Below are 26,790 nucleotides of genomic sequence, written 5' to 3'. Positions count from 1 at the left end.
AAATGTAGGCTCCGGAGAGTTCAGACGATGTAGAAAATGAACCTCTGGTTCCAAGTGGGGTGGGACTGGCCTGGCAGAGGACACACTGGGCTAGCTGACTGGGTTCAAATTCCCCAGAGTTTATCTCAGGTCTGAGCCTGTTTCTCAATACCAGGTACACAAGAAATGACAGCCGTGGACTTATTTCTGGGGATTGCCTAATGACGGTTTTGTAAAAAATCCCCCAATCCTTCCCTTCCCTCGCTTTACCCTCTAACCCCCTTGCATTCAGAATTAGTAACAAGCAAGGGCTCGGGCATCAGACCAACCAGAATTCAGGTGCCAGCTCTTCTTCTAACTAGCTGCCACCTTTCTAATCCTCAGTTTCTTCCTGCCTTAAAGTTATAAGTGCATATCTTCAAGGTTGTAAAGGTTAAATAACAGAACACACGCACGATGTTAGCCACAAGGTTAAATTCATGCCAGTCTCTGGTCTATTCCCTAGAGGATCCTGTTCCTTACATCTCCAGTACGGACTGTACTCTCTCCTCTCCATTTGCCTTTGAACTACAGAAGCTCGGGGAGGCAGGGACTGGGTCTGTTCTCTTCCAAGTACCTACACAGGTTTTTGAAAAGAGCATGTACATGGTAAAGTGATCGAGTGAATGGATAATGGATGAACACTAGGTACCGTAAGAGTAATACTGGATCCCACACTGTTTCCAAGTCCTAGAGCGCACATGATCGCAGAGGTCAGAGTGGGCAATGAGCTGAAAAAGACCCATTCTTTACCTTTAAAGAATTCAATAAAGCTGGGCATGGTGGTGCACGCTTGTAATCCCCACGCTTGGGAGGCTGAGACAGGAGGATCGCACAGGTTCAAAGCCAGCCTCAGCTACTTAGTGAGGCTCTCAGCAACTTAGTGAGACCCTGTTTCCAAAAATAGGTCTGGGAGTATAGCCCGGATGTAGAAAGCCTCTGGGTTCCACCCCCAGTACACACACACACACACACACACACACACACACACACACACACACAGAATTCAATAAAGACTTGCTGCTGTCTTTCCTGTGCCAGATCTTTCTTGTGCTGGGGGGCACTGGGATCTCAGATTCAGCCTCATCCCTGTCTGCTAGAAGGGGGAAGAATGCGGATATTTGCGTCTCAAGATGTGTGCTTCTCCAAGCTGTGCTTCTCCAAGACGAGAGAGATCCTGGAATATATATCCTCATATTTCCTAGATTAACACAGATTCTAGTGTTAAAGTGAAATTTTAAAAGGAGGGGAGAGATTTGGCTGTAAAGAAGGCTCCTTGGAGGAGGCTCCGTGGGGATAGGTATGGGTTAACAGAAGCTAGGGGGAAAAACTTCAGGTCAGGAGACCCTGGGGTGGAAAGGCACACTGAGGGACAAAGTAAGGGATTTGATGTGACCAGAGAGTTAGATCCACTTTAGAGGGAGACAGTGGGAGCAGGGAGGACAGATGGGGGCAGGCAGGTAGCAAGGGAAGATTACATGAGGCTTTGAATGCCACGTCAAGAGGCTGGAGCTTCATCCTAAAAGGTATGGGGATCAAGAATAGTTGGACTGTGTGTTCCCATGGACCTTCTGGGAGTCTGGAGACGAGGGACCAGAGACAAGGCTAATATAGCTGTGTATCCACAGCAGCATGGCCCTGGACAGTGGGGATGGAGAGGAGGATCTCCTGGCTTTTGGGGTGGAGGCGTTGGTGTATGTTTCTACATGTGCCTAGGGGTGCATGCCACTGTTTTCAGAGGCTCAGACTAACCTAACTCAGAAGTCCCAAATCTGCTCATTTTCATGACTTGACATATCCAAAAGCCTGGAGGGAGGCGAAGACTATATATATATGATATATATATATATACTATATATATACATATATATACATATATACATATATACATATATACATATATACATATATATATATATGGCTGAGGTATTCAGCTAAAACCCAACTTTGTTTTTTTTTCCCTTCAACATGCAGATTCAACTCTCCACTGTAGGTTTTCAGGGTCTCCTAATCTAGGTTATCTCATTCAAAATATTTGTTTTCCTACCTTTAATCGTGTCTCCTGCATGCTCTGAATCAACAGCCTTGTGCAGCTGGTTGGTTTAAAAAAAATAACAAGGCCAGGCTGAGGGTGGACCCTAGGGTGGCCAGGAAACCTCACTCTGGGAGAAGCTCCTACCTGAGGCGCCATCCCTCCCTGCCAAGGCCCACACGGGGCTGCTGGTCATCCTCCCTGCTCAGGAGCTGTGCCCCAGGGCACAGGCCTAGGCCAGCCCAGGCATCTCAGGAGGCCTCTAGAGAGGGATCACCAAGACCACCCCGTCTTGGTGACTCCATCCCATGCTTCTTTCTCTTGAGGGCCACAGGATATCTCTACAGAAGGAAGACTGTCCCATTAGCCTTAGAGTCTGGCCAGGATTTTGCATCTCTTCTGTAGCACAAGGTCTGGAGCCATGCAGCCTTAGGTGAAATCCTGACTCCATTGCCTCTGGCTGTGTGGACCCTATTCACATTTTTATTTTAACTTCTTTATTTTTTATTTTTGGTGGTACTGGGGTTCCTGGAAGCCCTTCTACCTCCGGGCTACACTCTCAGACCTATTTTTTATATTTTTATTTGGAAACAGGGTCTCTTAAGCCAGCGTGGCTGGCTTCAAACCTGTGCAATCCGCCTGTCTCCGCCTCCCAAGAGCGGGGATTACAAGCGTGCGCCACCACGCCCGGCTTTCTTATTTTTTTTTAATCTGAAAAATGAGACTAATTATAGTATGCATTCTTTAGGGTTGTTGTGAAGCTTAAATAAATCCATCCATGTAAAGTACCTAGAATAGTAACAGGCAGATAGTCTACAATGAAATTCAGTACCTGTTAGCACCTGCTGTCATTCATGAAAACTGCCACTTGATACCAGCCTACCCATTGTCCTCTAGTGCTTCTTCAGCTAAACACTGTTCTCTAGAGATTCAGGATCTGCCTGAGATGGTACTGGAATAATTAATTTTTTTTGCTGCGGGGGAGGGGTTGAACCCAAGCCCTTGAGCATGCTAGGCATAAGTTCTGCCACTGAGCCCATGAGAGAAACTCAATACAGCACAGTAAACCTGTGAAGCAGTTCAGTGGTGGATTTCAAAATGTGAACTCCAAGCCGGGCATGGTGGCACACGCTTGTAATCCCAGCATTCCGGAGGCTGAGACAGGAGGATCGTGGTTCGCAGACAGCCTCAGCTACCTAGTGAGGCCCTTTGCAACTCAATGAGACCCTGTTTCAAAATAAAGAATAAAAAATAGCGCTGGGGGTGTAGCTCGGAGGTAGAATGCCCCTGGGTTCCATCCCCATAACACACACACACACACACACACACACACACACACACACACACGAATGTGGACTTCAAACCAACAATAGCAGCTCCAGCTCCTGGGATCTTGTTAGAAAGGCAAATGAAGGCCAGGTGTGTTGGCACATGCGTATAATCCCAGTACTTGGGAGGCTGAGACAGGAGGATCACAAGTACGAAGCTGGTCTCAGAACTTAGCAAGGCATTCAGAAATTTAGCAAAACCCTGTTTCCAAATTAAAAAAAAAAAATAGGGCTGACATATATTATGGAGGGAGAATCCCCCTGAGTTCAATCCCCAGTATCTCTTTCTTTCTCCATCTTTTCTCTCTCTCTCTATCTCTTTCTCTCTCTCTCTCTCTCTCACACACACACACACACACACACACACACACACACACACACACAGGCAAATGATCAGCCTCTCAGCCTCACCACAGACCTGCTGAATCAGGAACTCCAGGGTGGGCCCAGAAAAAAAAATTTTTTTTTTTTTGATGGTACTAGGGATGGAACCAAGGGGCTTTCTACCTCCAGGCTATACCCCTAGACCAAGTTTTATTTATTTGGAGACAGAGTCTCACTAAGTTGCCAAAAGCCTCACTAAGTTGCTGAGGCTGGCTTTGAACCTGTGATCCTCCTGTCTCAGCCTCACAAGTATTGGGATTACAGGTGTGCGCCATCATGCCCGACTCCTAGCAAACTTTAACAGGTCTTCCTGGTAATTCGGATGCACCCTCAAGTTTGAGAGCCACTGCAGCAGGGTATAGCCTACTGGTTTATAGGTAGACACAGCCCAGTTCAATTGCCCCTCCTCCATAAAGTGCTTCTGATTCCCTAGGACCCCTCTTTTTCTCTTTAACTGCCCCACGTTACTGTCATCTTCACCCAGAAGCGCGTCCCTGGACTGCAATTCCAGAGAGCAGGGGTTGAGTCCTTCTCTCTGGAATTGAGAGCGAGGTGAGGGGTGAGAGCACTCACCCCGAGAGCGGAGGTGAGTTCTCCCCATCTCTGCCTCTGCACTGGGCAGCCCAGGACCTGCCACAAGGGGCTTTGCTCGGGAAAGCAATGAACATCGACCTCAGGGTCAAGCAGAGAACATTTCCAGTTTCCTCTGCCTAAGAGCCCATTACTGGACCTGTGCTCCCTCCAGGACCCTCACTCCCTCACAGTGCATTCTTTTTGGTGAGCTGGGGTCCTCTGAATGTGGAGAGGCCAGTTTCTGTCTTTTCTTTTTTTGCAGTTAAGAAAAAAAAAAAAAAACAACCCAGGGGCATCTACCTCCAAGCTACACCCCAGCCCTATTTTTTATTCTATATTTTGAAACAGGGTCTCACTGAAGTTGCAAAGGGCCTCACTAAGTAGTAGGTGAGGCTGACTGAGAACCGCGATCCTCCTGTCTCAGCCTCCCAGATGCTGGGATTACAAGCGTGCGCTGCCACGCCTGGCTTCAGCTTCTCTCATTTCTGCTCTCCTCTGGTTCCACTGGAGTCTCTGGGCATTTCCTTTCCTTTCCTTTCTTTCCTTTTCTTCCCCTTTGTTTAAGAAAAACCCTTTGCCCAGGTTTCTCTAGCTGTAGGCTACCCTGGCCTGCCAATTCTTATCTATCACAGTCCTTCTGCTGATAACACTTGTCAGGTGCTGCACTCCAGGCCTGGGACTGAGCACCCTATAATCACTACTTCAGTCCTGACAGCACCCCCAGGAGAAGGGTGCTGTACTTACTTCCATGTGAACAGGGCCTAGGGAAACTGAGGCAACAACATTGACCGGTGGCCAGGTCAGGACTTTTTCAGTCCAGGGGCCCCTGTCAGGGGATGGGATGCCTGGATTAGGAGAAGTGCCATGATTAGACATGCTTCTGTGTTCCCCGGACGCCTGGAGACCAATGTGGGTGGCTGGACAGGGAGAGGGCCACCATTTGGAACCCTGGGGCCACCCTTGCTGAGCCAGGACATCCCCTGTCGCCCATGTCACTTCTTGGGCTTCAGAACAAGGTAGCTTTGGAATAAAGGGGTTTCCTGCTAAAGATCTGAGGCAGCACTTGCTGGACAGTAAGGGTGTGTGTGTGTGTGTGTGTGTGTGTGTGTGTGTGTGTGTGTGTTACTGGGGATTGAACCCAGGGGCATTCTACCTCCCAGCAACAACCTAGTCCTTTTAATTTTTTTTATTTTGTTTTGAAACAGGGTCACACTAGGTTGCTGATTTTCTCCCTAAGTGGCTGAGGCTGGCTTGGAACCTGCCATCCTCGTGTCTCAACCTCCCAAGGACTGGGATGACAGGCTTGCGCCATCGTACACAGCTACTCGTGATCTTTTTATTTGTCTGTTTCTTCCCCCCAGAAGCTGGGCTCCTGTGCAGCAGGCCGGCACAGGGCTAGGTGGGGTGTCTCAGGAAAGGTGGGCCGGATAGGAGGAGGGATGAGAACGGTGATGGGGAGCGCTCTGTGCACTGCGAGGTCCTCCAACCCCCTGCCTGCAGGAAAAGGCCTTTGGCAGGGTTGAGTAAGAGACCTGCAGACAAAGTGATGCAAGGGGAGCTTTCTGTACACATTGCAACAGACATTCTAACACAGGGCCTGGGGCTGCTCTGATGGCCGGTTCCCAGGGTCGCAGCCCTACTCTAGTCCTCTGCTGTCGACCAGAGCCTGTTACACAAGATCCAGCCACAGGCCATTACTGTGGCTCCCCTGAGGCCAGCTCATACAGTTGACAGGCTCTTGGGTTCTGGCCTAGAACCTAGAGTCATCTCTGGTCATTCCTTCCTTTCCTGTGCCCTGAACCCAGGTCACCAAGCTCTAGAGATTCTGCGTCCTCAGCCCTTCACAGAACCGCCCCTCTCCTCATCTGCCTGCCACCACTTCATTTAGTTCTAGCTGTGTCCACCGCCCCCTCTCTTGCCTTTCTTTCTTCCACCCAGCATGACCCAGTGTACAGGCCAGGCCCAGTGTTGGGCACTGGGACACACAGGGGACTCGGACTCCACCTTTGTCCCTGGGCAATCTCTCCAGGGAGAGACATGTAAACAATATGAGTTCCAGTTGCTTAATGTTGCAGGTGCTCTGAAAGAGAGAAGCCAGAGGTCTGTGGACCCAGGGAGGGGACAGGCTCTGTGGAAGGCCGTGTGCTACATAGCTTCTACTACCCCCAGGCCTGCTCCTCAGCCCTCTCCAGGACGCTCAGAGTAGACTGCATCAGGGCCCATCTTACCCTTGGGCAAGTGGGGAGCCTTGGCCTTAGACTGGAGGGGTGCAGCCACCCGCCATGCCCCTTTGGTGCTGTGTGTCCATAGCTTCTATCAGGAAGGCCTCTCCACCCAACTGCCATCCAGCGAGCTCCCTCCCCTTGGTCCTCTGGCTACACGGGCCACAGTGCCACCAGCCTTACTCCAGCATCTGCCCCAGAGCCTTCGCCGCACCTTGCCATCTTTGTAAATAGTCTTTATATTAAACTTTCCTCAAGTTACCCAGTTTGAGTGGGTTGTTTTGTGCAGGAAGCCTGACTAATACAAGGCGGAGGTCGTCAGGAAGGGGGCCGTGAGTGTGATGGTCAAAGATATCCTTGCCTGACAGTGATCTTCCTACAGCTTAAGACTGATCATCCCTCACCTCTGCTAAAAACTTCCTATGGCTCCCATTGCTCTAAAGATAAAGTCCAGATTCTGTGGCCTGGCATTCAAGACTATACCATCTGACCCCTGGTGACCAAGTCGTATGTAGGGGAAGTACCCCAGAAAAGGGACATTAGGGGCTTAGAAAATAGGGGTGAAGCCAGGCGTGGTGGCACACGCTTGTAATCCCAGCATTTGGGAGGCTGAGACTGAAGGATCGCGGTTTGCGGACAGCCTCAGCTACTTAGTGAGGCCCTCTGTAACTCAGTGAGACCCTGTTTCAAAATAAAGAATAAAAATAGGGCTGGGGGGGGGGTTGTAGCTCGAAGGTAGAATGCCCCTGGGTTCGATCCCCAGTATTGAAAAAAAAAAGAAAAGAAAAGAAAAGAAGAAATAGGGGTGAGGAGGCGGATCAGGAAGGGTGCGATCATGCCACAAAGCTGCTCTGGCTGGCAAATTCCTGCCTGGGAAAGGAGGTAAGGAGTCAATCTCTGCCCTCCTCCTCTCCAAGAGGGTGAGCACTGACATTAATTTAGCCCTAGTGGGCTCCAGCCTCGGCCTGAGACTGTTTGTTTGTTTATTTATTTTTGGTACTGGGAATTGAGACCTGGGATATTCTACCTTCAAGCTACACTCTCAGCCCTATTTTATTTTTATTCTGAAACAGGGCTTTCCTAGGTTGATGAAAATCTCACTACTTGCTGAGGCTGTCACTAAGCAGCTGAGTCTGGCTTCGAACCTGTGATTCTCCTGTCTCAGCCTCCCAAGTACTGGGATTACAAGTGTGAGGCTGGCTTGAATCCCATTCATCACTGACATCTCGCAGGTTCTTTCTGAGCTTTGGTTTTTCCAACTGTGAAATGGGAATGACCTCTCGAGGCTGCGGGGAAGCTCTAAGGGAGCATCATCAAGGAGTCCTGGTGTTGGAGGTGGTCTGTCCCTGCGGCCCCGAGAGGCAGGCAAGGATGTGGCTGCAGGCTCGGGAGGCTGGGTGCGAATCCCGCTTTCCCACCGGCTGAGCATCCTCACCTGAGGTGTTTCGGGGCTTGGAGTTCCCCATTAGGGGTGCTCAGCCACTTGCTCACCGTGTGCTCCTGGACACACCACCTCACTTCTCTGCCGCTCATTTGCAGAGCAGGTGATAATCAGCCTTTGCTGGGTAGCTGGTTAGTCCACATAAGCTGGGGCCTAGCTCGGAGCAGGGCGCCTGGTAAATGGTTTTTTCTTTTCCTTGTGATTCTTATAGGGCAGGCATCCTCTCTGCCTCGTGGACCAGCCACTTGACCTCCAAGATACACCCCCTGCCCTATTTTTTATTCTTTATTTTGAAACAGGGTCTCACTGAGTTGTGAGGGCCTCACTAAGTAGCTGAGGCTGTCCGCAAACCGTGATCCTCCCATCTCAGCCTCCCAAATGCTGGGATTACAAGTGTGGGCTACCACGCCTGGCTTTCTCCCTTTCTTCTGTGCGACAGAGGGGCTGAGGCTACAGTCACTGTGGTGCGTCTCAGTGGTGCATGTGGCAAACCCTTACAAACTACCATGCCGCATATGACTCCTAATGACAGGACGATGCTGGTGCTCAAAGGGGTGTACTAGGATGTACCACTCTTGGCCAAACCCACCTTGGCTGAGCCCTTCTTAAAGGCATGACTCCATCTATCTCTGGTTTAGCCAGAGCATCCGTGGTGGAGTGGGTTGGGAGGCAATGAAGGAAAAGCGATCCAGGTTCCAGAACACATCCTTACCCTTGGGCAAAGCAGAGCAGGCCATTAGAGGAACCTAGGGTTAGTAGGATGTGTGGGAGGGGACCAGAACTCAGTGCCTGCTGTTAGTCTCCATACCCACCTCATACAAGGGACAAGAGTCCTAGGACACAGAGCTTCCGAACAATGTCCTCAGCTAGAGGACACTGTTAGAGACCCAGATCTAACTCTGGGTCTGGGTTTCCACCAGATCCAAATCTGGGCCAGTGTATTTAAGCAGCAATCATGGGCACAGGAGCCGGAGGCAAGGGGAGGGAATGTTCCAGAAGTCAGAATGCCAGGGGCTGCTGGCTCTGTGAGGTGGTCCAGGAGCAGTGACTGTGTCTCTGGGGGACATTTCCACACATGAATGGCCAAACTCTGGGACCAGAGTTTTGTTTCCAAAGGGCCTATCTCCACACCAGCCTACTGATCTGATCAAGGGCCATCTGGTGCTCACACCCCTCCCTTGGTCCATCCTGCAAGCTCCCTAGAGGAGACCACAAGGCCCTCCAGATCTGGTCCATGCTGTCAAGCTCTCCAGCTTGGACCCCCTTCTGCCTACTTTCAGTCACACTAGGGCTCATGGCTCCCACCTCCTGACCTTTGCCCATCCGTCACCTCTGTCCAAACACCTTCCCTTCTCTGCGCAGCAAGATCAGGCTCATTCCCTAAGGTCCAGCAGCAAGGTCCTCTTGACCTTCCAATTTACCATTCCTTCCTCCTCTCTGACATGCTCACCCACTGGTTAGTCCGTGGAGACTAGGCCTCTATGCAGAGCCAGCCCACACTGGGGCATAGAGTGATGAGGCGCCTGCCCTTGGAGAGCTCTTGGCCCAGTGGAGAGGCCAGTACTGCAGGTAGACAGTGGCAGCATGGAGGGAAGGGCTGGCCTTGGCACAGCCTCCCATGTTACCCTGCACCATGGCCTGGCTGTCTTGCAACCGCTGGCTTGGGGATGCCATCTCTTTCTATTTATTTATTTATTTATTTAGGCACTGGGGATTGAACTCAGGCATTTTACCCCTGAGCTAAACCTGCAGCTTGATTTTATTTCTCCTCCTCCTCCTCCTCCTCCTCCTCCTCCTCCTCCTCCTTCTTCTTCTTCTTCTTCTTCTTCTTCTTCTTCTCCTTCTTCTTCTTGTGGTACTGGGGTTCCTGGAAACCCTTCTACCTCCGGGATACACTCCCAGACACCTATTTTTTATATTTTTATTTGGAAACAGGGCCTCTTAAGCCAGCGAGGCTGGCTTTGAACCTACATGTGCCTCCCAAGCACAGGGATTACAAGTGTGCATCACCACACCCGGGTTTATTTCTTATTTTGAAACAGGGTCTCACTAAGTTGCACAGGGCCTCACTAAGTAGCTGAGACTGGCTTCGAACCTGCCATCCTCCTGTCTCAGCCTCCCAAGTACTGGGATTACAGGCATGTGCTACCACACCCAACTTGCTATCACTTTTTTAAATTATTGTTTATTTTTGGTACTGGAAGTTGAAGTCAGGGGCATTCTACTTCTAGGCTACATCCCAGCATGATTTTTTATTTTTTTTGAAACAGGGTCTTGATAGAGTTGCTGAGACCAGCCTCAAACCTGCAATCCTCCTGTCTCAGTCTCCCTAATACTGGGATTACAGGCATATACCACCCTGCCTGGCTGGGGTGCCATCTTTTGATTGGGTCTCCATGAAGGCAGAGACTAAGTCCAATTCCACTGTATCCTAACATGTGTCCAGCCCAAAGGTATGCAGGAAAATGTGCTGAAATAGATGAACTTGGGATCTGAATGTTTCATATGGGCCTTGTTTACCCAAAGTCTTGCCATTTATTATCACTCTAATAATGCTGATATCTTACTTTTCATTGCATAGTGGGAACATCCTTTACATATTATATTACTTGGTCCTTAAATACTCAAGTGAAGACAGCAAGATAGAAAACTTTCACCTGCATTTTATGATGCAGAAAATAAAGCAAAACCTAGATAAGACAGGGATGATGACTTGCCCAAGGACATTTGGCAAGTTAGTTGTAGAGGAGGGACCAGAACTCAGGCCTCCTGCCTCCCAGCTCAAACGCTGCTCCTCATACCATAATAGAGGTGAGTGGGTAGGCCATAGGTTTCATCCCAAGGTCCCTCCGCAGGAGATGCTTCTAGAACAGGCGCAAACCACACGGCCATGCAGGGTTTTCCAGTCCACCCAAGTCTTGTTTCTGAGAAGGGGAGGGTAGGAGAATCCACTGGCACCTTCAGCATCTGACTGCCTGTACTCTTCTTTGCCCCCAAACCTACCAAACCCATTTCTACCTGTGGCCGCTTACACACACCAGTCCGCTGTGTCCCCAGGGACATGGAATGCCACTAGCCCCCCGTTTCCTAAAATGCAATTAGCTTTTTCCAGCCTCAGGGCCTTACCACATGCTGATCCCTTTGCCCAGGATGCCTTTCCTTCTACCTTTGGCTGGCTCAGCCCTCAGGGTTCAATGACATTTTCTGAATGAGATTTGTCCCGGTGGCCCTGAGAGAGTCAAACCAGTGTTTCCAGGTCTCACCAATGGTATCTGTCACAAAGCTGCCCTGTGACTGTGACTCCTGTCATTCTCCTCTCCCCCTGTGAGAAGGTAATGGCCTCAGAAGCAGAGACTCACTCTCCTCTCGGGCTGTGACCCACAGCAACCTGCGCAGGCTGTGCCCAAGAAACCTGCATTTCCACTGTGTGCTTATTGCCCCTGCCACCCACGGGCAACAGATCACTCTACTAGATTCTCTTAGTTGCCACCTCCTCCTAGGTGTGTTCTCTCTCCCTCCCTCTCTCTCCCCCCCACCCCTCTCTCATCTTGGGGATTAAAACCAGGCCTTGCACACACCAACCACGTGTTCAACCACTGAGCTACATGCCAGCAATCCCTATGCTGCTTTCTAGACCAGGCCTTCCCTCCCGGGGGGCTCCTGCAGCCTTCCCCCTTGCCCTTCTGGCCTACAGCCCTCCTGTCCATGTCCACACTGGATATAGGGCTTTGAAAACTCATCTGGCCACTGCCATCCCATACCTAAAGCCAAGAACCCCACTCCCACCCCAGGGTCTCGAGAGTGGCACTCAAAGGCCTTTTTTTTTTTTTTTTTTTTTTTGGTGGTACTGGGGTTCCTGGAAGCCCTTCTACCTCCGGGCTACACTCCCAGACCTATTTTTTTTACATTTTTATTTGGAAACAGGGTCTCCTAAGCCAGCGCGCGCGGCTGGCTTCGAACCTGTGAGATCCTCCTGTCTCCGCCTCCCAAGCGCGGGGATTACAGGCGTGCGCCACCACGCCCGGCTTCAAAGGCCTTTCTAAGCTCAGGCTCCAGCCTCTCTCACTCCGGACAACAGCTGCCTGGGTTCTCGCCACTGTGGGCCCCCCAGCCCTGCCCAAAACTTACGGCTTTTCTAAGACTACGGCTGTCTTTCTGCTTTGCGCTCGCACCTTCCACCTGCAAGATTCCTACTCATTCATGGGCAATGAAAATAATTTCTGTGCCGGACACTAGCTAGGGTCTTTTCACTCGTTACCTTGTTTAGTTCTCAAAGTACCTCACAGAAATAACGATGAATGGTTCTATTTTACAGACATGAAAACTGAGGTTGGAGAAAGGCAGGACCAGAACTGGACTCAGCGGGCCTGATTCCCAATCCCCAGCCCTGGGGTGGGGCCGCTCGCTCCTAGGGCTCCACGGCCCCCCAGCTTCTCTCTCGCCCCAATACTGCTGCCAGTGTGGTGCGAGCGTGGCCGCCTCTGCCGCCCCCACGCTCCCCGCGTGCGCAACCCGCGGGCAGGGCCGCCCGGCGCTGGGTTCTCGGCGCCCCGCGGTGCGCAGATGCTCCGCGGAATGGAAAGACAGAGGCATCTGTGTTCCGAAGCACATCCCTAATCTAATCCCAGTACCTCTGACCAGAGGCGGGAGCTTGGCTTCGGCAGCCCAAGGCAGGCGCTGCCAAAAGAACACAGACGCCCACACGCCCTCGGCGCCCGCACGTGCTCGCTGTCCCGGCCCACGTTCCGGCTGCCAGGCCGTACCACTGCGCACGGGGGGGCCCGCGCGGCCGGGCGGGGGCCGCGGCCGGAGTAACGGGGCGTGCGAGCCCCCGGGAGTCGGGGCTCGGGCTGCTCCTCCCCCCCGCCGCGTCCGCCCACCGCGCCCAGGGCTGGCGGGGCCGCGGGCCGGGGCGCGCAGGCGGCGGGGCCGGGGCGCGGCCCCCGCGGGGACGTGGTGCGGGCGGCGGGTGGAACGGCCCGCCCCGCCCCGGCCCGCGTCGCGCCCCGCCCCGTTGTGAGGTTATAAAGTGCTGGCTCCCGGAGCCCGCAGCCCCGGCCGCCGCCTCGCCCGCCTCCCGACCGCCGCCAGCGCCGCAGCGCGCCGCCCCCCAGCCCCAGCCCGGCTCGGAGCGCGGCGCCCCCGCTCGGGCGCAGTCCCCGGGCTCCCGAGCTCTGCGCGAAGCCCTGGCCCCGGCGGCCGGGGCATGGGCGAGGGGCGCCAGGTGAGGCGGCTTCCCGCAGGGCCGTGAGCTGCGCCGGCTTCAGCATGAAGACCCTCATCGCTGCCTACTCTGGGGTCCTGCGAGGCGAGCGTCGGGCCGTGGCTGCCCGGAGCGAGCGCTCCAATGGAGGATCTGCGCTGTCACGCGAGGGGTCTGGGAGATGGGGTGAGTGTCTGCGCACCCCGGAGGGTTTCACTCTGGGGGCATGCACCTGCACGATGATGTTCAGGAAAGGGCTTCAAGGCAAGCTGTCTGGTGCTAGAGGGCTGGACAGTAGAGGTTGAGGTCCCAACTCTCCCTGCTCTTTTGAGGAAACTCACTCCTGGCTCCGGTCTTCTGGGTCTGGTAGGAGGGAAGAATCGTCGTTACCTGGTCTGGTTAGGCAGTCGGATCCAGGCAGCCTGGCATCCTAACCAAGTGTGGGTTCCTTCTGCATTCTGGCGTTCCTCAATCGTAGCGACATCTGTTACATCACTTCCCTTCCCCCAGCTAATGGGGGTGACTATCCTCAGTTATTGAGGATATTGGAGAACTCTTCTCCCGTCCCCAGTACTGTTCCTGACCCCTGGCACTTCCCGCTGCCTTCCCTTCACCAGGTGGAACAAGCTTGGACACTGAGAGACTGGATGGGGCAGGCTTTTGTAATCCCCTGAAACAGCCACTGGACCGAGAACATGCCACGCTGGGACAGGTGTGCCCGCACTGCCCTCTGCCTCATGCCCATCTGCCAGCCCCAGCTGTGGAGCCCACTCGGCAGCAGCCCCGAGCCTGGCACACTTAGAATGGTGGTGGTGGTGGTGTGTGTGTGGTGTCCTCCAGGGTGGAACTGAGGCGCAGTGAATCAGAGGCAGGGTTAAAATCGGGCAGCACAGCTTTTCCCTTGCAAGGATAAGCATCCCTCCCCCCTCCCTTACCTGTAGTTGGAGAAACGGGAGTGGGAGGAAGCATGTTGCCTAAGGTTTCCTTAGGATATTCCTTAAGAGGGGTGGGATTACATACAAGTCTCAGAGACCCCTGGAAGTCGTTATCTGTCCTAGTCTGTGCGTCTGTCATGCATGAAGCCTCACTCCTCCTAAGTCTGTTCTGCTCGCTGAATCTCTTCAACATTGGGATTTTTTTTTTTTCTTTAGTAACTAACAATAGCCTGCTCTGCTCACCTTCATCGTAAAAATAAAACATGCTAATTATGGAAATCCTGAAAAATACCGACAAGTCGGAAGAAGATAAAATTTGCTGGTAAATCAGCTACCCAAAGAGAGCTTCCTATTAGCATACATGTAATATACATATTATACAGATGAAGTGGAGGACATGCTGTAGATAGAGTTCTGGATCCTGTTTCCTCCCTCTTAACCATTCCATCACATATATTTCCTGCTGTTAATCAAAATTATTTCTAATATTTGGAGTGGCTGCAAGTTAGCCCTGCTGGTGTTGGCTTGTTTCACTGTCCCGAGCACTGGCATTGTTCCTTGCTGATTGCCACTGCCCCTCTTGGTCTGTGTGTTGTTCATCCCCCTTGAAGAAGAACGTAGCTGCTGTTGCCATACTGGGACAAGAAGCCTGAGCCATATCACGCACCAGCCCAGGAGCCTCTGGTAGCCTCTTCTCTGGCTGAAAGTGCCTTTCCCTGTGGTGCCCTTAACAGAGGAAGAAAGGGACTTGCCCATATTTATCCTCTTAAAATGTGTTTGTCTCAGGGAATGGACAGGGGCGCTCTCTGTGGCATGCCTTCCTGGAGATCCCCTCCGTGGGCTCTGCTGGCCACAGGCTGTGTGTGAGCCATGCCTTCCAGGAGCCAGTGACCCTAGCTTTCATGTTTCAACCTAGAGTTTGTCACTCAAGAGAATTTGTACTCTAGCAGATAATTTTGACCAAGTCACTTAATATCCTATCAGGAGCATTTCTTCATGTCGTTATCCTATCTTGAAAACATGACTTTTAAAAATTAGGTGTAAGGAATTACATCAAGGAATGTAGCAAGGGCTGATATGAAATGCAAACCAGTCAGTTTAGCTCTCTGGGATCTACTTTGCTGAAAGACTGGGTGGGGTAGGGGGAGGGAGGGTGCTGAAGCAAATTTTGCATTCGCTTGGCATCTCCACTCGACCGGCTTTCTACATCCTTGGTCCTTGAAGACACTCCCCAGTGGCCTAGTTTGCCTCTGCAGATAAGTTCCCACTGTAGTGAGGTGGCGAACACCCTGTCAGTGGCGGTATTCAAGAAGAGACCATGGATTCTGTGAAGGGTGAGAGAGATTGCAATAGATACCTCAGCATCTGGTTTCTTTGTAGGAACATGGGTGGGTGGGTGTATGCTGGGAGAAGGGATGTCTGTGTTGGTATTTTCTGGTCTCTGAAGGACTGTCCTAGGCCAGGTGTGGAGGCTGTAGTTAGCTGGGCTGCGTCTCTGCCTTTGCCCTTGGGGGCTTTTTGGGGCTTGGGTGCTTGCCTATATATTTAGAGTTCAGCACAGGCCTCAGCACATGATGGAGGTAGTAAAATTCTGAGCTAATTTATTTTGTGTGACTCCAAAGAGCAAGGCCAGGAATGGGGAGGGGAGGGGAGGGGAGGGGGATGTGAGGGCAGGTTTTGATGCAATAGAGGAATCCTTTCAACAGCTGTTGATGACTACACAGCTGGGGTGGTGGGGATGGAGTTCCCCATCCCTGGGGTTAAGCAAGCAGGGGCCTGGTAGGAGGTGAATCTAAGTGGCTAGATGATGGGGGGGGGCTCTGGAATTGAAGATTGCTTATCATCTAATGCAGTCCTAAGTCATAGAATGTGAATATCACTTCATGTTCCCCTCTCCTTCAATATTGTGTAACTTAAGGAGGCTAGCCACAGACTTGGAGGTGCATCCGGGTTCTAGCTTGGCTTCTATACCCTTGGACGAGTCTCTTTTGCCTGGGGACCTCAGTACTCCCCTCTACCATGAGGGTTGTACCCTCCTCCCCTCCTTGACTTCCCCAGCTGCAGAGAGTCCAACTCTTGGGTTACCTGTGTTACGAAGGCTCAACAGGGGTGGGGCAGGAGGGCCAAGAGTAATATTTAAAGCAGGTTGAGTGACTCAGTGGCTAGTGTGGAAATCCTGCCTTACCTCCACCCTCCCGCCCCCAAATTCAGCAGCAAGCACTTGCGTCATAGAGCATAAATATCTGTTAGTGCCGGATCTGGGCGAGCACTCGTGGCATTGATGGAAATACTGAGGACCACAAAGAGAAAGGGCTCATCCAGAGGTATCAAAACCAGGCTGGAAGCCGGGCGTGGTGGCGCACGCTTGTAATCCCAGCATTCGGGAGGCTGTGACCGGAGGATCGTGGTTTGCGGACAGCCTCAGCTACTTAGTGAGGCCCTCCGCAACTTAGTGAGACCCTATTTTAAAATAAAGAATAAAAAAATAGGGCAGTGGGTGTAGCTCGGAGGCCAAATGCCCCTAGGTTCCACCCCCAGACCCCCCCCCATAAAACAAAACAAAACAAAACAAAACCCACCAGGCCAGAACTCAGGTCTACGTGCCATTTGGTGGCTAGCCTCCATGAACAAGAGAAGCGTGGTAAAGCCAGGAGGGTCTAAGCGATGCACATCTTGGGTGCTCAAGAGGGTTGCTGACCATAAGTGAAGGTTGTACCCCGTCTCCATGGTGAGGCTGGCAGCTCCTCCCTTCCCAAGCTTTGCAAGGAAGCTTCCCAAGCTTGTCCTGGTTGGTAGAGACGCCAGCAGCCCCTGGAGCCTCTGCTCCTAGATGAACTACCAGTCACTGCCCACCCCTCCATACTTTCAAACTCTCCTCCAGGCCCACAAGGCCACGTGAACAGCCCCTGCCACCCCACAACCTGCTGCCCACTGTGCCACCCGCCGGGGCCACATGCCAGTGTCTTCCTGACCCTCCAGCATTGCCCCTGGTCTTTGCATGCACTGCCTTCCTGCTCACATCTTTGCATGGCTCACTTCTGAGACCATCCTTGGCCATCCTGCTTAGAGAGCCACCTGAGTCACTGCATCTTGTACATTTTAAGTCCTTATTATTACCTAAATTATCATGTGTTCTGTTTAGGTAACAGGCAGGAACATAAGAATGTCATAAGAATGCCAGTCTCTTGGGAATAGAACCTTGTTTTTCTCGGTGTTGTGTCCCTGGCATATGGAACGCGCATGGCAGCTAGTAGGTGCTCAGTAAATATTTGTTGAATGAATGAATCACGGGTGCACTGGACTTCCCTGTTGCTCTTGGCAGTGAGCCCTGCTTTTAGCTTCAGTGTAATTCCTCGAGCCTTTCTCCATCCCCTCTGCCTGCCTCTACAGGGTGCTGTGGGTACAGCTGTTCCCTGCTCTAGAGACACCCACAGTCTGGCGAGGAGCTAGCCCCGAAGGCTGAGCGCTGAGTGGGTGGAACCAGGCTCACAGTGGTCCCCCTCCTGGTCCCCCTTGTGGCTTTGAGGGCTTAGGAGTTAGGCAGCTGGGATCCCAGCCCTGTGTTTTCTCTAGGGCATGGCTGGGTAGCTCACTTCCTCTCTGAAGAGCTGATTCCCTTAGCTTGAAAACAGAGTGGGAAACCTCAGACTCTCAGAATGTGAGGGTCTGAGTGGCAAGTGTGTTACAAGGTAACATGTGATGCTCATGTGAGCAAGTCCTTGTCATTTGTACTGTGTGATGTGCAGCAGGCACCAACACTGGGAATGGCAGGCTCAGCTCTGGGCATCCAGGAAGGCTTCCCCAAGGTGGGGACTGGGGCTGGGCTTCAGTCACTGACAAGCACCTCCCGTGTGTCAGCCAGAATCCCGGCCTTTGAGGAAGGAGGGGAGAGTACGTGAGATGACCTTGCACAGTGACCCCACAATGACGGCAAAGGAAGCAGGGCATCTGTGGAAGCCGGGGTGGGGGGAGGAAACTGAATCACCCCGGGGTCAGGGAAGGCTTCTTGGAAGAGGTGATATTTAGCTGGGCTCTTGAAAGATGCGTAGATATTAGCAAGGCAGGCAAGAACATTCAGGTACAAAGAATAGCATAGAGGCATGAGATTTGGGCTGGGAGGGCAAGCTGACTGCCAGGTCTCCTAGTGGTGTACCTGGGCCAAGCTTCCTGTGTACTGAGAGTCAGAGACAGGGTGACAGAGAGGATGCTGTGTCCAGCTGCGGTGGCCGTGAGCGCCTGGGAGAGGAGACTGTAGTCAGTTTCCAGGCCTCTGGCCCTCCTTGGGAGTCCAGATTTAGAGCTGCTATTGGCCAGTTTGGGGGCATGGGGCTGAATGTCAGACTGGGTCTGTGCAATTCCCACTCTGCCTTTGAACTGTTGTGTACCCTCAGCAAGCCACCACCCCTTCCTGCCTCTCAGTTTCCTATATAAATCAACAAAGGTGTGGTAAAGTATCTTCCAGGTTATGGTGCTGAACCTGCAAATCCTTGGGGCCAGGAAATGTAAATATGACCTTTTGGGTCTCTCCCATTCCCCAGTACTGGGGATTGAACCCAGGGGTGCTCCACTGAGCTACATCCCCAGCTCTTTTTTTTTTTTTTTTTTTTTTTTTTTTTGCAGTTCTGGGGATAGAACCCAGGGGCATTCAACCTCCGAGCTACACCCCTAGTGCTATTTTTAAAGCCTTTTATTATTTATTTATTTACTTATTTTGCAGGTCTGGGGGTGGAACCCAGGGGCATTCGACCTCCAAGCTACACCCCCTCACCCTATTTCTTTTTCTTTATTTTGAAACAGGGTCTCACTGAGTTGCAGAGGGCCTCACTAAGTATCTGAGACTGTCCACGAACCTCCGGTCTCTGCCTCCCGAATTCTGGGATTACAAGTGTGCGCCACCACGCCTTGCCCCAGCTCTCTTTATTTTGTATTTTGAGACAAGGTCTCGCTAAGTTGCCCAGGCGGGCCTTAGCCTGTGACCTTCCTGCCTCAGCCTCTCGAGTAGCTGGGGTTACAGGAGTGCACCACTGCACCTGGCTGAACTCCTGTTCTTATTAGAATTGCAGCTAGCGCTCTGAGCCCAGGCCAGGAGCCTTACTCTGTCGGCTTTGCATGTGGCCTCAAGCAAGACCTTCCCCTCTCTGGGTGCAGTGAGGAGGACTGCTAGATGAGCCCTGGGGTTCTGTGGTGCCAGTCCTCCCCTGACTGCTCTGGGTCAGCATCTTCCTCATTCTTGTCTTCAGCTTCTCCTTGTGAAGATGGGGCTCACATCCTGTTGGGGGCCCAGGTAAGCACCCCAGAAGTACCTATCTCCCCACGCTCACCATATATTGTCATAGGGGCCTATTTTGGGGACTCCTTGGCGACGCATACGCAAGCAGGTGGTGTTGCCAGGCAACCCCTCCCACTCCCGGATTTTTAAATGTGCTAGGTCAGAAGGTGGGGGTGGAGAAAGCGGGCTACCAGGGTCCTCAGCAGCCATGTCCAGGGTCCTGGCCGTAGCCCCAGGTTGTCAGTAGCATGGAGATCTAAGAAACCCACCCCTGGACTCACCTCCCAGGACTCGACCTTAACTTCACAAAGGCTGAATGCTAAAGCCCCACACCTCTGGAGTAGCCTGAGAAGGGGACAGTATTCTAGATAGGAGACTCTTTTGTGGGTAAAAATTCATTAATGGATTCTAACAGGACAAAGAAGGCCCAAGTTGGCAGGACCCTAGACTTCAACTGTTCCACCCTGAGCCTCTAATTTAGTGTCAGGTTCGGAAACAAAGACCTAAAGAGGGGAAGAGGAGGCCCAGGGCTCTGCATGTGGTGGAGACCCAGGATGCCTTGCAGCAGGTCCTGAAAACTTAAGGGCTGAGGGCCAGGCCAGGTGCTACCCGGCACATTGGGCTCTGCTGGGGTTCAGCTCTCATTTTTGGCCTTCTCTTTGGGCCAGATGTCCCAGTGGGCCCTGTGTAAGAACACCTAATTTCTGAAACAACTCTCAAAGGAGATTGTTAGTGTTTCCAGGAGAGGACTCACCAGTGTCTTGGGACTTGGGGCATGCTTAGCTTGCTGCTCCATCAAAGTTGGTGGCAGGGTGGCGGTGCTGGCCGGCTCTCTCCTGGCTGGCAGTGTGGAGGCCAGCACTTCTTGTACCTCTCGTCTTTCATGTCTCCCTCTCCATATTCTCAGTCTCGGTGCAGTAGCCCGACTGAATTTCTTGCATGAAATCCCCCAAACGTGCCCTCTGGGACTTTGGGGGTATACAAGACTTGGTGTCCTGATCCCTGGCCTTTCTCTTGTCAACCTGGCGTCTCACTGAGTTGTTACCTCCCCTGAGAAGCACCCCTGAGGATATTCTCCAGGCTGGGGTGGGGGCCTCCCTGGAATCCTGGCCTTGACTGGCCTTCTGTGTACAGTTGTTGATAGCTCTACCTCCCCAGCCATATCTGGGGTCTAAGAGTAGAACTCAGTCTCCAGTAGGTGTCCACGAAGCAGGAGAGCCAGGATCCTGAAGCCCTTCCTTGGTGCGGAGCGTGGCGTGTAAGGGTGCTTGGGAGCCACGTGTTGCGTGGACATCAGTGTTTGGACTCCACCCTCTCTCTTCTCCTCTGGAGCCTTCACTGTTGCTCCTGACTTTAACTCACCCCTCCAGCTAGGGGAGAGCGTTCCTTCCTGATTCCCCAGGATGCCTCCTCTGACCCTCTGGCATGGCGCAGGTCAGTCGACTGTGCAGTGGGCTTATCTCAGTTCTTGTCCACTCCCTATTTACTGGTCACAGCCCCTTCGAGGGCTCAGCCATTCAGCACCTAGTGCCTGCTTGGTGTCTGATCCCAAGCTGAGCACGTGATGAATGAGACAAGATCCCTCCAAATGCACACTCACACTCTCTTCCATAATGAGAACGGTGGAGTCTAGAAGTGGGCAGGGGGCTTGTGGAGTGTGGCTACCCGAACTTGGGTTGGAGGAAAGAGGTAGGGCTCCCAAGGGGTCAGCATTGACAAGGGCCTGGTAAATGTGTGCTGAATAACTGAGCAAACTAGACTCCGAGGCATAGGACTCTGCATGGGGATGCTGCAGGCAGGGCAGGGGCAGGGGTCCCTTCCTAGAGAGAGTCTCTGGCCCAGCATGTATTGAGGCACTGAATGCAGCCAGCTTGTGTGCAAAGCTTGCAGGAGCCCAGCCCAGGCATGCTCCTCCAGAGCCGGCACCTTCACCTAGCCTGGCCGGTCATTGTCAGGACTCCTGCTAAAGTACTTGCCTGGGGAGCCAGCTCAGCCCTGGCCTTGGAGAAGTGGCATCTCTTCAGCACTTGGCTTCTTAGACGTCCTGGGGCTAGAATGGTATCCCAGCGATCAGTATGTCTGCCCTCTGCCCCCATGCAACTCGTCCCCAGCCCTCTGGAGTAGCTTAGGGGCAACTTTCTCGCACACCTAAGTCCAGGGCAGAGCTCGGCTCCAGGTGGGCCCGAGTGTGGTGTCCTTGGGCCTGGGGTATGGGTGGGATGCTACCCCACTCAGGGAGCCCAGGAGGATCTCACTCCTCTGCTACCTCTCTGGCTCTCTCTGGCTCAGATCCATGGCCCTTTCACGTGCAATTTAGACTCCTCAGAAGGATCCTACACCAACACCAAAGAGGACACTGAGTCTCAAGGATGGAAGGTGGTTTTCAAGGTCCCACTGAAGGAAACATCAGAGCCAGGGTTTGAATCCTGCCTGCCTGTCACCTACCGTCTCTGCTCTGAGGCAAGGTAGGCGTTGCTACAGTACCTATTAGACAGGAGAGGATGTTGAGGCTCACTCGACAATTAACTGGCATTCACGCAGATCTTTACTTTTTATGAAGCTCTTGCCTGTGCATTATCTCATTTAATTCCCCCAACAACCTGACGAGGTAGGTATTAGACTCGCTGTACAGATGAGGAAACTGAGGCTTGCACAGGAAGTGACTCATCCAGGCCACATTAGGGGACAAGTTCTCCTGACTCCCGTTGTTTGTAGCTCTCCAGGCCTCACGGCCCCTCCCCAGATGCTGGTGGTGCAGGTGGTGCAGCGTGGGCTGTCAGAGACATGACCTGCCCACCCGGTGCATGCGTGCCAGCGCTTCCCCAGGGAGCCTGGGCCCCTGGCTCTTATTTCATTGCCCCAAGTTATTTTTCTCCCTAGCTCTCATCACCACCTGACATAACACCATGCATTTACAGGTAGCTGCCTTATCTCATCCTCAGCCAAATGTAAGCTTCCTACTTAGGCAGGACCTCAGCCAGTGTGCTCACTGCCATTGCCCCAGCAGTGACCATTAGTGCATCCCATCTTCTGCTCCATGCTTCGGGTCTTATCTCCGTCCCCACCTCCTCTTCCATGAAGCCACTGCTCATCCCTACATCTCTATTTTTAGCATCGCTTCTGGGTGAATATGGCTCCCCTTGCCCCCTCTCTGGGCTGTGAGCATTTGCCTTTGGGCCTGCCTCCTTGGAATTCCCTCTGAGTCTTTGTTCTGCCCCCCACACACAGTGCCTCTCTCCTCTTTGCCTTCTGGACCTTGTCTTTAGGTCCCTGCAGAAGCTTTGGGACCTCCTTGGAGCCTCCCCAGCCACTCCTCCCACTCTGCAACCTGTGCTTGTAATACACAACCTTGTCACCATGCACCTCTTGAAAACCTTTGCTCATTGTTTATACCTCTTCCCCCTCTGGTAGATAGTAGAAGCAATGCCATGATCGCCTGACAAGTGCCAGTGTACCTTACACAGACTTCTCATGTAACCTCCCCAATAACGCTGCAAGGTGGGGATTCTTACTCTTACCCAGGAGGGGGCACATATACAGATGAGAAAACTGAAGCCCAGAGAGATGAGGCGACTTGCCCAAGGTCACAGAGCCAGGCAGGAGCCAAGCTGGCCAGGGGCCCGTTCTCAGATCTAGGGGGCTGGGGTTCAGGCTCTGCCACATTCAGGAAGCCCGTGAAGCTGCCTTTGTCAGCCCTGGGGTATGGCCTCCTAATATCAGATGTTGGGCAAGGACATTCCAAAACACCCATGGCCACCACCAACCCTGGGCTGGGCCTGGGACTCAAGCTGCGTGGGCCCACTGCTGCAGGCGGCCCTGGGAGCGGGAACCTGACATGTGGGAGCACCTGGGTGGGGTCACACTCCTTGTGTGGCCAGTCTGCACAGCCCTGTCCCCATGAGGCTCTGGACACAGCGTGGGCCGAGCAGCCTGCTCTAGTAGAGTATCACCCTGAAGTCCAGGCTGAATGTGGACTGGCTTGTTTAGTGGGGACCAGCCTTCATGGAAATGATGGGAATGTGGGGTCCAAATACCTGCCCTGATTCTTGGTGCCCTGTACCCCAAACAAGCAGGTGACTTCACCTCAGTTTCCCTCTCTGTGAAATGGGGCTGACTGTCCCTGCCTTCACCTTCCTAGGTAGTGCTGGGGGACAGCAGTGTGCCATATAGACCTAGGGGTAGGGGATTGCTTTTTGTATCTTAAGAAAGCTGCTCAGGACCTTAGTATCTCTGCACCTCTGCCCTCCATACATGGAGAAGCAAATGAGCCATGTAAAATACATGCTGCCCTGGAGTGGCTATTTTTGTACTGGGACTTGAACCCAGGGACATTCCTACCTCTGAGCTTGATTCCCAGCTCGCTTTATTTTAAAACAGGGTCTTGCTATGTGGCTGAGGGTCTTACTAAGTTCCTGAGGCTGGCCTGGAACTTGTGACCCTCGCATCTCAGCCTCCCAAGTACTGGGGTCACATGCATGTGCCACAACACCTGGAGGAGTCTTTTCTTCATAAGACTAGTTAAGTTGCTCTAAAGCCTATCTTTGTCTCTCCACACACACACACACACACACACACACACACACACACACACGTAGGGGTTTCCATTCCCTTCATAGGTGGGGAAACTTGTGCTTATGGAAGACAAGAGGGGCCCTGAGGTCCTCAGTGATGGGGCTGGTTTGGCCATCTGCCAGCAGCTCTGTCTAACCTGGGCACCCAAGCCTTCGCTGTCTCCGGGGCTCCATGAGCTCTTTTCATTGCCAGGCCCTGTGCAGATCTCAGGGCACACAGATGAACCAGATACCATCCCTGGTGCCCATGAGCTACTGGCAGAGAGGGTGATCAGGTGAATATACCTGGGCTGCAGTGGGATTGCTGCTGTGGGGGGTGCAGAGAGCAGGTGTCCTCAGGGGTGCAGGGGGCTAGGGTAGACAGGGAGCAGACTGGAGCTAGGACTTGGCTGGGTGCTGAGGCTCCCTGCCACCCCACCCAGGAGTCAGGGAAAGTCGGGCTGGGTGATGAAGGAGGTGGCATCTGATTGGCATTCCTACCAGCTTTGCCGGACTCCTCCCAGCCACAGCCAGGGCAGAGGAAGTGCTGACAGCTGGGTGGCAGGGTCTGGGGGGTCTAAACTGAACCCTCACTTCCTAGCTGCCAGGCACCTGTCCCAAGACTTGCTGTATGGTGCTGAATGCTAGGTCCCATATCACCACCAAAATGGGGTGATGACGCCACACTAAGAGCCCAAGTGCCCGTGCAAATGCTCAGCGGGCCTCTTGGGCATCATACCTCGGGTGTCATCAGCCCTGCAGGGAGGGAACCCAAGGGCCTGTGCTGGGGGTTTTTCTTCCTCTCCCTCAGCAAACCTGGGCCAGGCCTCGCAATGCACTGGGAACCTGGTGTGGATCATACCAAGGTCTGATCCTCAGGCAGCTTCCAGCCTAATGTGAGAATCAATTTGTAATGGGTAGTCAGTTCAGGGGAAGGGGCTGTGAGAGTCAGGAGGATCGATCTCTCTCTCTCTCTGTCTCTCTCTCTGTCTCTGTCTCTGTCTCTCTGTCTCTCTCGTTCCTCTCGTTCCTCTCTTGTGCTGCTCTCTTCTGACTTCCTCTTCAAACAGAAAATCTCTCTGGGGTGGCAAGACAGCTCCCAATGGTTCCAGGCTTGCGTAGTCCTTAGAGTTCCCCAGAGAAGGCAAGACTTTCTTTCTCCTGTCTTCCTGGGGGACGTGCTGCCCTCTCTGGGTTTTGAAAGATGAACTGCTTTGTCTAATTGTCAGGGGTCATGGGGTGGACAAAGCAGGGAGGCCTTCTAAGCAGAGGAGCAGTGACTGAATATCCTGTGGGCCCACTAGAAGCTTCCACTGGCCTGGAGTCTGGCATCCATGGACGGGCCAGCTCCTGGGGTTGAACTTTTAGCCAACCAGAGAGGTTGGGGAGCAGGCCTGGGCCTAAAGGATGCAGAGCCGGTCTCCCTCCCCAGGCAGCCTGCCATTTAGCTCCCGAAGAAACCCCGGCCCCTCCTCTCTAGACCGCATCCCCACTTTGTTGGCAGAGTGAGCCTGGGCGATACTTGGGGCTGTGCACGGCAGGATGAGAACAGAATGGGCCAGGTGGGAAGAGCCTGGGCTCTGGGCTGCCTCTATGTTGGTATTGTGGGTTTCCATCCATAAAATGGGGTGAGGGCTGGGTGCTTACCTTATCTAATAGTAACAGAACTAATAACCTTAGAAGTGGGTTTGGATTCGGTAAAAGAAGAATTTCTCAGTTGTTTCAGTTGGGAATCTGTCACCAATGAGGAATTCCTGCGTTCTTTACTGCGAGCCGGAGTGCTGCCACAAGCCACAGTTGACTGGCCCCCGCCCAAAGGCTGGGGACTAGACAACATGACTCCCAGTGTACCTTTCCTTAATCACACCTCAAACTTTTGGCCTTGAGGTGCTGTCTATAGTAAGAAGTAGATGCCCGTGAGGTATCTGATTCCCTGCTCTCTGCTGCAGAAGAGGGCAGCCCCAGCTTCCTCCTTCAGTCCAGTGTTCTCTACCTGAGGGTTTGGACAGAGGTCCTTACAGTTGTGAATTTAATCACCTGGGGGCCTTGTCACAATGTAGATTTCACTCAGTGGATCCAGGCATTTCTAACCAGCTCACAGGTGACACTGATGCCACCGTTCCTAGACCACATTTTTGGGAGGGGAGTGCTAGAGTACCTTTTGTCTTCTCTCCAGCAAAGGCACCTGGTCTGCACCAGATGAAGCAGGGACTTACGTGCCTTAACCTCCGCTCGCAGCCCAGTGATGACTCCTGCATCACTTCATCCTGCTCAGCTCAGAGACAGAGCTGCTGCCGCTGGATGGTGTGGCCAGCCAGCCTTAGATCAGGGCTTCAGGCCTGGGCTTGGGGCTTACCTCCACCCCTCGTATGTTCACCCACGCCTCTCACCTCATGTTGCCAGGGTGCAAAGCCATGGTACCTTCCAGGGTGTAAGATAGTGACTAACTCATCTGCCCAGGCCCCGCAGTGGCACAGGCGCCACAGGGCCTGAGCGTGGCCACCCTTGGAGCTGCTGTGTTGCCTGGGCAGAGTCCCTTGCACTCTGCAGCTGCTGTAGGAAGGGAGGTGCCTGCGTAGGGGCAGGAATACTGGATTCCTACTTTGTCACCTACTGCCTGAGCACCCCTGGGCCAGTCAGGGTCCCTCTCAGGGCACAGTGTCCGTGAGGCTCCCCTGGATGATCTGGGGGCTTTCAGGCTCCAGCATGGGTGTCTGGGCAAGTCTGGAGGTGGCCCGCGATGACAGGATTTTATAAAGGAGGTGAAGAAGCAACTATAAGCCAGACCTGGAATGGCTCCAGGGCCCAGCCTCTTTATTTTCTTGTGTGACCTTA

General features: G+C 53.0%; 1 protein-coding gene across 2 annotated transcripts in view; it reads left to right on the top strand.

The window, feature by feature from the left end:
• Positions 1 to 13,266: 13,266 nt before the first annotated feature.
• Positions 13,267 to 26,790, top strand: part of DGAT2 (diacylglycerol O-acyltransferase 2) — a gene marked incomplete at both ends in the record, with an annotated part of 31,575 nt that continues 18,051 nt past the window's right edge. For both annotated transcript variants that reach the window (XM_080698012.1, XM_080698011.1), the window contains one exon: positions 13,267 to 13,387. In XM_080698012.1, the coding sequence (XP_080554138.1) occupies positions 13,267 to 13,387 (121 nt within the window). The remainder of the gene's footprint in view (positions 13,388 to 26,790) is intronic.

The sequence above is a fragment of the Muscardinus avellanarius genome (genome assembly GCF_963383645.1).
Source record: "Muscardinus avellanarius genome assembly, chromosome: 1".
Classification (NCBI taxonomy): domain Eukaryota; kingdom Metazoa; phylum Chordata; class Mammalia; order Rodentia; family Gliridae; genus Muscardinus; species Muscardinus avellanarius.
Note: the sequence above shows the minus strand (reverse complement) of the source record. Positions and strands in the feature narration are given on the sequence as shown.